This window comes from Vanellus vanellus, assembly GCF_965231255.1.
Source record: "Vanellus vanellus genome assembly, chromosome: 5".
NCBI classification, from domain to species: Eukaryota; Metazoa; Chordata; class Aves; order Charadriiformes; family Charadriidae; genus Vanellus; species Vanellus vanellus.
In genome coordinates, this window is record NC_138910.1 from 51364938 (window position 1) to 51376125 (window position 11188).

The window sequence follows — 11188 nt, forward strand, 5'->3', positions numbered from 1 at the left end:
CGTTATGGCTCTGCAATTTGACCCAGTCTCAGCTGGGAAGAGTAGGCAGTGAAACTGTCAGGAATCACATTGGCTCGGACAACCCCTGCCAACTCCCTCAGAGTAAATTCTAGTTTGGAAACACCATATATTACTAATACTGCAGTACATTTTTAAATTATATTTTCCTTCTGCAAGGTTTTTGAATGTAATATCTCCTGAAGGTAAAATTACAAGTTTCTGCCAGCTCTGTGTGTGTAAAGGGGAGATCCTGGTGGAACAAGGCATGCTCTTTGGAACTGAGGATGCTCTTAGCTATAATTTGCCTTTTCTGTAACTGCAGAAAAGTTATATGTTTGAAAAAGCTATGCCTGACTTCTGCAAATATGAGTGCAAACAGGGTGATGTGTGTGCCCTGACGTAGTACTGCATGTCTCTTGACAGTCATTTCTCAGGCTAAGTGTTGTTCCTTTGAGACATTATCTGTAGAGGTGTTGGTCTTTGATGTGTCAAAGAATTTTGGTATGGATGGATCATTTTACATGGAGTTAGAAATGCAGCCAGAGAAGTATTCAGAGAAAGGATCGTCTGCAGCTTACTCTGTGTAGTATTACACCCTTTTGCAGTAGGTTGGGAAACAGGGGCCTATTCCAGCAGCATGAGAAACAACCAGAACCACCCTTAGAGAAGTAACTTCACAGCTCACGTTCACCAGTGGAAGATTACAGAGCTGTTCCACTTCCCAGAGCTAGTTTTCCATGAGTGGATCACTGCTGAGATCTATTACAGGCACACAGGCAGGAGCCACAGCCATCCTGCTGCCTTCTCCTGAGAGGACTGCAGTGGCAGAATGATTTAGATGTGAGGTTACACCTGGAGCTCAGATGCTCCTGTGATCACCGAGAAGTTCACAGGTGCATTTTTCCCACTTCTCAGCCACTTGTAAGGGGGCTGGTTCTCCAGGTGCCTTGCTGTAAAAAGGAGGGCAAATACTTGTAGAGTGAGTATTATGGGAGCATTGAGAAGGGGACTCCAGGGAGCTGAAGGGGCTGATTAAATACAGAATATGTGACACTTAGTAGAAGTGAGATCCTTGTCATTTGCAGCAGTATTAAGCCAGTACCTGCTGGCCACTCTCGTGACATAGCTGCCTTTAACAGAAGTATTACTGATGACATGTGCCAATGTGTGTAAGTGTTACCAGCAGGCAAAGAGGGACTGAATAAAATGAGTGAAAATGCAAGAGTGAGCAACCTCTGGTAGGCACATGCATGGTGGCCAGTTACTGTGTGGGCAATTAAAAGAAGGGCCACAAAGTGCCCTCTATCTTGGCCTCTACAGACCACCAGCAGCAGAATTTTGGGCCTGGGAATGGTTGTGCAAAAGAGGTCTGCTTTGAAGCAAGGGGAGATGCTGCAGGTCAAGTAAAAGGGCAGGAGCAGAGCTGACGTCTGCTGAAAGGGCACCAGGATCTGAGAAACCAAGTGCAGTGGTATTTCCTTTGACAGTGCTCCATATCTTTGCCAACGGAAAGGACTGCAGTATCTGTAGGTTCCTGGTCATTTCAAATAGCTTTTGGCAGGAAACATATATATAGGAGTTCTGAGGATTATAGTTTTTGAGGACTTTCTCTGTTCCTTCCTTGTGTGTGGAGGTTGCTAGGGCAGCTGCAGCAGGCAAAGGTATTGATATTCTTGAGGCTCTCAGCTGGCTCTTTCCCAGAGGGGTTGGAATTCCCCCTTGTCTGCTCAGTGCGAGTTGGTTAAACGTATCACCTTTAAAATGTTTAGAGATGCCCACAAGCTCTGATCTTGTCCTGCCTCACCCCCCAGTGGAAGCAAGCAGCAGCACAGCCTGTCTTTCCTCTGCACAGCTGATGTGCCTTGCGGGGAAGTGCCAAGCCTTAAAGGAACTAGGGCTAAACACCTTGGTTGCCTGTGCGTGCATGTATGTGTGCATGGGTGGTGATTGAAATCCTATATCCAGGACTACGCCATGGGACCCAGATCGTTCCCTCGTTGCAGAGGAACCAGGCTGGCAGCACCCACCAACCTGCCTGTGTGCTGAGCCCCTTCCCGTTCCCCCATCGATTGTCAGGCTCCCACCCCTGCCTGCCCAGCTGTTCAGTTTGGGGACCAGGGCATTTAAGAACATGGGGGCTAGTCTTTCCTTCCCGCCAAGGTGATGGGGCAGGATGGATGGATCAGACTCCAGGGGCCAAGCCCCACGGTGTCAAGGTGTATCTGACCTTGTGAAGGGATGACACCCCTCTTCCCTCAACCCCTTGCTCACACACGTGCCAGGCCTTGTGCTCCGTATTTTTCCCTTTCCAAAACAAGCGGAGGCTTCTTCCATGTACAATCCACTTTATATTACAGGCCAGGGCTGCCTTCCCTTGGGCCTCCAGACCAGGACCTGCCAGTGGGCTGCCAGTAGATCAGCCTTTTTGCTCCTCCCTGAGCAGGATTGACCAGGGGCAGTGTGGCAACCGTTTCTGGGACAGCTCTTAGAGCATGGGTGAATCCTTCTTGTCTTCAGGGCTTTCTGGGAGCTTTGTGGTGGCTGTGAGGAGGCTGCTCGCTGCCGGAGGACTGTGGGTAGCCGGAGAGACCAAGTTCATGGCATCCAAAGGCAAGGGCAAGATGAAAGCAGGAGGTTTCTCTGAAGTAAGGGAGTGCAGCGCATGGAGGTAACGGAGCTGAGCAGCAGCAGGGGCACTGGACAGGATCTCAGCTGCCATCCGCAGGGACTCAGAAGCAGCCTTTTCCCCCTCAGCAGCAATCACCTACCAAGCAGGTGAATAAAAAAGGTTTTTGTGAGGCTGGGAGTAAGGGGGCATGGACTGGTCATTACAGAGGGAGGTTGCCACCATGAAATTCCCCGGGCCAGTGTGATTATAATATTCCTGCTGTCTGAAGATCACGGCATGTACTACACCTCTGTATGGTCCCAAAAGTTTGGAAGTTCATGTCTAACTTGTTTTTACTAGGCCCATCAGGGCTCACAATTGGGCATATACACTTGCTGCAAAAGCATGGGAGAGGGAGCCCCTAGGCTAGGCTTGTGGGAGGAGTGCTGGACACCAACCTTATCAAGGTTCTTGAGCAGCTCAGTGCAAGGGATGGAGACCAGCCTGGGCTGAGCAAGGTGCAGGGGGGCAAACTGCACATGACAGTGGTGACAGCCCTGCACTGGGCTCCTAGAGGACAGTGAAACCCTGAGGAACAGATCCCAATGGGGATCACTGTGGGCCCAGGGATAACCCCAGACCTCTGTATGTCTTTCCGTCCTACTTGTATGTCAGGTACCGGATCTGGCACTCCACTGGTCTGGACCAGACTGTTGCTGCGCCTCCCCTTGGTAGACACAGCTCTTGAACAGGAATTAAAGGAAACATCTTCCCAGAGCTGTAATCCTTGTGTGGCATGTCCCAGGGACATCAAACCAGGGGTGGGAAAGGAAGGAAGGACACTTTGGAAGGAGATGAGAAGTATTCAGAGTTGGCATACCCGCACTTTGGCCTGTCTCTGGGCCTCTGCTTCAACAGCCAGGGACTGCCGGACTTCAGCAGGCAGCTGCACGTTGTTGCTGTGGTAGTAAAGGACAGGGATTAGCTAGGCTCTAGGCTCTCCTGGCAGCACTGGACAGTCAATCTGAGGCTTGGAATGGGCTCATCGGTCAGTCTCTGCAGATCAGTTCACTCATGTTCTTTACTCCCTGGGTGTCCCTCTTTGTGTGTCTCACTTTAGCCTTCTACCTCCATTCCCATCCTTCTTTTTCAGCCCAGTTTTCTAATGACCAGGCTTGCATGATCATTAGGCAGCAGAGACCTCTTCTCTCTGTGCCACTGAGTCTTGAAGTCTAAGCTCTCTCTTTGTGAGAAAGCAAAGAATCAACTGGGAGACTGCTCTCACGACAGGCACAGGCATTTCCTTCTGTTTATAGATTTACTCATTCACTGCTTGACTCTCTCTTCCATGGCCCTCTGTGTGATGAGCAAGTCCTTTCTGCATGGGGTTCTGAGTGATGAATCCATCCCTACCAGTGCTAAGACCCTGGGACCTTTGATCTAGTGAGACACAGAGGGTTCAGTGCCTGCTGTGCCTCTTGGGCTACCAGGATTGGGGGCAAACTGCCTGCAGCAGCAGTGAAATGGTGATGAGATCCCAGCTAAGGATCTTGCCCTGGCTGTCAGTGCAGGAGCAAGCACAGTCTTCACATGTGGAAGTTTTACATGGGGCAGGGAAAATAGGAAGGCGAGAGGTGAGGCTCTACCTTTCTGCAGAATGGCTGCAGGGAAAGAGCCAGAGGCAAAGCAAGAAGAGGAGCAGGCAGCAGTGAGCAGGGCAGGACAGGTACTTGCAAAGGGCCAGGGAAGTCCCCTCTACCAGCATTTCCTACCTACATTTCTGTTCTCTCCACTTTGATCCCCCAGCAGCCTGTGACCGCATCCAAAGCCACCTGTGAAGAGGAATATTTTTAGAGCATGGAAAGAACACCAGCCCTGGTCTAGGCCCCTTACAGGGAGTAAGACAGTGCAGGGACGTTAATTAAAGGCAGTTAACAGCAGGACTGTAAGGCAGATTTATTAGGTTTTGTGTGCTATTTGTGAGGCCCCTCAGAAATAAAATTACTTTGCTCACTTTACTTTTGATTTGTGTTTGCACCAGGGGTTTAGCATGATTTAACTAGTCCATACTGATTCAAGTGTGGAACCAATTCAGTTCCATAGGAAACATTCAGTTCCTGACTGGTATCATCATGTGTGTGTGTCATGGCCACAGAGAACTGCTGCTGGAGATCCCATGTGTACTGGGTTTATGGCAACTCACTCAGGCTGCAGAATACATTTCTTGTAAGAATCTCCTCTCTGGGGTAAGTACTGAAGCTGGGGTATCACAAAGCACTGATGAAGGTGGTCTAAGTGGTTCCTCCATGTCCCTCACACTGTACTGTCTGCTACTCACTCGCCATGGCTGCCTGTGGGGCTCACACTGTATATCCTTCCACTAAAGTGACGCGAGTCAAAAAACAAACAGAAGAAAAATCTCCTATTTTTCTGTGAAGGAGGCACATGTTGTTATTGTACCCTACTGCAAACCAGTGTCTATGATTTTGAGGGAAGATCACCTGAGCTTCTTTGTGGAGCCTCGGTTCACCCCTTGCTCTGCTATCTCCCCCCTGTGGAAGCACCTTTATCTCCTGACCGATGCTCTTCCTCTCCAAGAGAAGTTCAGAGAAGGCTCGATGTGCCAGGAGGCGCTTCGTGGTGGTCTGCACCAGCAGCTGGATGGCACTGGAGATGCTGGTCAGGGTGGTGAGGAGAAGAGAGGCATTCTCCAACCGGTAGTAGCAGATGGCATCTATCTCCAAGGTAACCATGTCTTTGGTCACCACCTAAGCAGAAGACATTAGGGGAGATGGAGCTCGTTCTGACAACTCTAAGGTAGCACAGAAAAGTACACAATTAAAAGAATGACAAAGACTAGCTGGATGGTTAAGTCTTTGTAGTTTCTACCTCTGCTACTGACTGACCTTGGGCAAACTATATAACCTCTGGATCTCGGTTCCCTGAGCAGCATCTTTGTGTCTGTCTCTTCAGTACAGCTGCTGAGCTAGGGACTGTGAGTAGGTAGTCATCCTATGCTGTGTTTCCCTGCCCCCTGCTATCTGGTCCATTCCTGTTCTGAGAGCATAGGTTGTGTCCTGAGGTTATTGTATCTCCAGAAGCATTTGCTGTACACTATGGGGGTGAGCCTGGAGATGCTACAAGACAAAGACAGTCCACTGGCAACACAGCGGCACAGACATGTCCTAAAAGGAGAAGAGGGGCTGTGGCTACGGAGGTTGCAGGTTCAAACACTAGAAGCAAGGGTTCAGGCCTTTCTCCCTTCCAGGCTTATACAGGAGCTGAGTACTACCCTTACATTGTTGTAAGATCTTAGTCTGAGCTCCTGTCCCCACTGCATGCACTCCTCAGCGTGGTGGGTAAAAAAACTTCGTCCAGTATCTTTGGCCCAGCCACTCCCTATGGGTCTAGGTTTCCACTAGAGCACATGAAATTGAATGGGATTAAAAGCAGTAGTTTTAAAAAAGAAGAAAATTCACTATGGTGAATTTTTGGCCTTTTATTTTCTGAGGTGTTTGGGTTACTTTGGGATGTTTTTTCAAACTTTTCTATGCAGGGATGAAGTCTGGAAGCTTAAGGTGTAACATTAAAGAGGTACAAATATTAATACAGAGAGAGGGTGTCAGCTGTACCTGATGGAAGGGGATCTCTAGGGTTTTGAGGCGGAGGTCTATCTTGTGATACGTGTCCAGGCAAGGAAGGAAAAAGAAAAGGCCTGTGGGAGTAAGAGAAAGGCTGCTGGTGATAGTCAGAACCATAGAAATTGCCTCTCCTTCTCTGGCGAACAGGGGAGGGTTTGGCATGCAGAACTACAAAGGAATAGTGATACATAGGCTCAAATGCTGAGGCTGCTTCTGTGATGGGAAAAGCCATTAGAAGCTACTGGCCCTTAAGAGGAAGGGAGCAAAGACATCCCATCTCCTGTCTGGCCATGCCTGCTTGGAGGGCACCAGCATGTGAGCTTTGGTAGAGTGTGAACAAGAGGAGCAACATGGCTGGGGAGAGCTCAGCAGACACATTACCAGGCCCTCTGGCTCTGCCAGGAAGGAGACGCCCAAGTCGGAAAACGATGGCTCTCTCATACTCCCGCACTACCTGCAGAGGGAAACAAAAGCTAGGTTGGAGAGGATGGTGTAGGACTAGGGAAAGGGAGGATGTCTGTTCTGGGAAAGCTCTGCAAAGGCAGGATTTCAGCAGGTATGAGCTACTGGAGTCACCTGTCACTGAGTCCCTTTACCCCTGCATGCAACCTGGCCCAGAACTGCTGTCTGGCCTTCTGTGTGTGCAGTGTCAGAGCAGCCCTGTGACAACCCGAGATTTGGGAGATCAGCCCATATTAGAGCTGCCCAGGGTTTCCCAGGAAGAGGCCAACATTCTGCTTCCTTATAGCCTGGCCAAACTTGAACACCTTGAGCTAAAATTTTGCACATTTATTGTTAGCCTCCAAGGGAACCATGCGTGCGTGTGCTCGCACATGTAAGATCTGAGCCATAATACTGACACTTTCATTGAGAACAAGATGCACATGAAATTTCCTGAGAAGTGGGAATCAAAATATGCCTACTTGTAGCCATGCTAGAAATCTGAGAAAATGAGAGGAAGAGGGAAAATCTGCTATTAACTAAGAAATCAATCTCTCAGATTAACTAAGAAATCAATCTAAAATTTTTAATTCAAACCCTATTGTCATGATTTGGGCCAGACTGGCCACTGAGGTGAACAACAGATGCTCTCCCTCACCTCTCTCTTCAAGGAGAGGAGGGAGAGAGAGAAAAGAGACTCATGAATTTAGAAGGAACTAATTGTAATGTAATGAAATATTGGTATTCATTACAATGTAATTGTAATGAAATATTAATAATAAAATAAAAAGGAAATAATGAAATATATACAAAACCATATAAAGCTCCCAGGATAATGATCATGTCACCAGCAGGCACTGGGGAAGTCTCAGACTGGACTCAGTAATGAACGAGCACTGGATTCTGGATCTGGATTCAGGATCGGGATCAAAGGCAGATCACAGAATCACAGAACGGTCAGGGTTGGAAGGGACCTCTGGAGATCATCTAGTCCAAGCCCCCTGCCAGAGCAGGGTCACCTACAGCAAGTTGCACAGGACGGCATCCAGGCGGTTTGGAATGTCTCCAGAGTGGGAGATTCCACCACCTCTCTGGGCAGCCTGTTCCAGTGCTCTGCCACCCTCAAAGTAAAGAAGTTCCTCCTCATGTTAAGATGGAACTTCCTATATTAAAGTTTGTGCCTGTTACCTCTTGTCCTATCACTGGGCACCACTGAAAAAAGACTGTTCCCATCCCCCTGGCACCCTCCCTTTAAGTATTTGTAAGCATTAATAAGATCCCCCCTCAGTCTTCTTTTCTCTAGACTAAAAAGACCCAAGTCCCTCAGTCTTTCCTCATAAGAGAGATGTTCTAATCCCCTAATCATCTTCGTAGCCCTTCGCTGGACCCTCTCCAGCAGTTCCCTGTCCTTCTTGAACTGGGGAGCCCAGAACTGGACACAATACTCCAGATGTGGCCTCACCAGGGCAGAGTAGAGGGGAAGGATGACCTCCCTCAACCTGCTGGCCATGCTCTTCTTGATGCACCCCAGGATGCCATTGGCCTTCTTGGCCACCAGGGCACATTGCTGGCTCATGGTCATCCTGTTGTCTACCAGGACTCCCAGGTCCCTTTCCACAGGGCTGCTCTCCAGGAGGTCAGCCCCCAACTTGTACTGATGCATGGGGTTATTCCTTCCCAGGTGCACTACCCTACACTTGCCCTTGTTGAATTTCATAAAGTTTCTCTCAGCCCAACACGATGAATAGACAGAGTCCTCCTTAGACACTGGCCATTGAAGAAAGAGGCCTGACCCTTTGATCCCTCAGCTTTTTTACCAAGCGTGAGGCAGATGGGATGGAATACCTTGTTGGTCAGGTTTGGGTCATCTGTCCTGTCTGTTCCTCCCTGCACATGCGACCCCTCTATGCTTTTCTGCTTTCAACCCTCCAATGGGGCAAATAACAAAGTTAGCTGGCCTTGGATGTTATGGCAATAAGCATAAGCAAGAGCCTCTCTGCGTACCATTCCTTGGCATCAACTATAAACATAGGTCTTATCACTCTGAGAGCAGGCAGTTTTTGCACAATATGCTGTTAATTTCAGTAGTTAGAAGAGGTTTAGCTAAAAAGTAAAATTACTGAACAGAAAATTGGTTCTGTTTTACCTCAAACCAAGACACCTATTTACCTTGCTGCTGCCACACAGCCATCTCTGGGCTGGGTAGGCTGAAGGTTATGTTTGAAAGTTAACAGACCTGCAATTTGTTTTAAAAAATGCAAACTTAAGCCCTTGCCTGCCGATATTGCAGCAGGAGTATTTGATAGGCAGTGATTGGATCCATGTGCAATCCTCTGTTGCTGCAATGTATGATAAAGGATAAGTAAAAATTAATGAGTTGAAGAAGTGTAAATAGAGCCTGAGACCAAAAAAGCTTTATGCTCATGTCCAATACATGCTGAACCAGTGAGTTACATCCATATGAGACACTGAATATTAAACTTAGAGAGGCCCCGTGACTATTCTCACCTTCATGCAGAACCAGACAGAAACGGGGAAGGTCATTATGACGAACAGGAAAGACAAGATGGTCAGAAGCCACTCACAGACACCCAGACCTGGAGTCTTTACACCTAGGGAGAAATCCAACATGACTATGTTAGGAAAGGACTGCTCCCAAAATAGTGATGGCCTGACAAGTGCCTGCACAGATTAGCTTCAGTGTTGTCCTTTGCCTAAACCCAGTGTATATGAACCATTTGGCTTTCTCTGGAGCTGTGTTAAAGAACAGTCCCTGCCCCAGGTAGCCAGGAGCTGCCAGGATGGACTGACAGATTTTGTCTCTGCTCTACTGGCAGAAATTGAGCCGTGCTTCTCCATAGTGCCTTGACTAGAAAGCAGCCTTTAGCTTGAAGACCTCTGTCTACCAAGCAGTGTTGAAAGGCTTGGAATGGGCAACTTGTTGGCTGAGCTGGGATCCCAGAAGCTTATTTGCAAAGATAAGCTAATGGCAAAGAGAAAGATTGTAAATAAGAGGTAGCTTTCAAGATGCACAGCCTGAAGTGCCCTTCCCTACCAGAGCAACTCATGTATGTTTGGAATAGGATTTTAGTTGCATCCCAGCTCCCTAAAGCAGCAGGACCGAGCCACTGGTGCCACTGAAATCTCCCTGTGGTCTACAGCAGTCACACCAAGGTGCTGGAGGCTGACTGGGGTGGTCAGCCCACAGATGAATATTATGTTCTACATCTCCCCAGAGTGAATGTGGGTCATCTTGATCTGACTGCCCTTGCTGTGCTCTTGCCTGAGGGAAAATCTGCAGGTATTGCATGAAAATAGATAGATTACTTCTGGGTGTACCTAGACCCAGAGAGTGGACCATGTTTTCCAGCAGTGAACTTAGCGTCCCTGCATCCCTCACGTTTTGGATTCCTTCTAGCCCTTTCCTTTGGAGCTCTCTGCAGAGCCACCAAGTCCTGAGAGAGGTTCAGGTCCCAGGAACCTGTGCGATCACTATAGCTCCACAGCACTGCTCACTAGATGGGATTCCTGTAACTGAGGCAGAAAGAGGCAGTTGTGAGAAATTAGTTCCCAGAGAGACAGGAGCAAGTCTGAACCTTTGTGTAACTCTAGGGCAGTAGAGCTGCTGGCATGGAAACAGACAAGTGATGCTGGCTCCTGTAATACACATCCTGTAATATAGCATCTGTGGTGATGCTGGGTCCAAGCAGGCCCAGCCATCTTGCCAAAAGACTCATGATGCTCCCTCCTGTCGTGGCAGGCTGGGAATCTGCCTAACCCATGGCATGGAGAGGAACTGCTCTGGAGGGTTATCCAGAAGAAGAGCTACAAGTGTGCACTTCAAGTGCAGTTCTTCCCTGCAGTGCAGTTCTTTGGGCTGTGAATTGGCATTAAGGCTAATTCCATCTACCTAAAGAAGGACAAGCAAGAAAAGAAAGAGAATAGAACACAAACAGAACTGGGAGCAATAAGCTGAAGCATAAAGGATGCTGGTGATGTAATTGCTTGTTGCAAAGTTCGTTGCTTTCCTAGACAGTGCTGATGAGCCTGGACTGACTGCAGAAGCTGGCTGGAGTCTCCCATATCCTGTCCTGATGATAACTACATCTCTGTGCAAGTTGGGTGTGCTGACACTCACTGTTCAGACAGTAGTCATGCTGTGACCCATCCAGGGTCAAAAAGCCCATAACTTTCCAGCCCCTTCCCTTTGATAAGCCATACCTTCCTCTTGCTGCTCGCTGTCCAGCAACGCCATTGCCTCCATTTCTTCATCAGATATCACATCATCCACGTCCACCACTGTGGACGTGTGCACCCTACCGTCAGTCCCTGCGGTGCTCTTGATCTCCTTTGCTTTCTCCTGCTTTACATCTCCCCTTCCTTTGCCAGCTTCTCTGCTGCTCTCCCTCTTCTCTCGTTTGCTCTGTGTAGCTGGGGACTCTCTGCGTCTCTTATGAGACTCCCTGGAAGAGCTCCGAGACCTCTTATCCATTCTCAT

The 11188-nt window shown here is 48.5% G+C and overlaps 1 protein-coding gene across 1 annotated transcript; it reads right to left on the reverse strand.

Moving 5' to 3' along the window:
- Nucleotides 1-2485: 2485 nt before the first annotated feature.
- Nucleotides 2486-11188, reverse strand: NPHS2 (NPHS2 stomatin family member, podocin; the record flags this gene model as incomplete). Its single annotated transcript, XM_082484155.1, has 8 exons — nucleotides 2486-2764; nucleotides 3489-3567; nucleotides 4385-4440; nucleotides 5173-5376; nucleotides 6241-6323; nucleotides 6631-6703; nucleotides 9199-9302; nucleotides 10912-11188. 8 exons carry the CDS (start codon nucleotides 11186-11188, stop codon nucleotides 2486-2488), a joined length of 1155 nt encoding a protein of 384 aa, XP_082340281.1.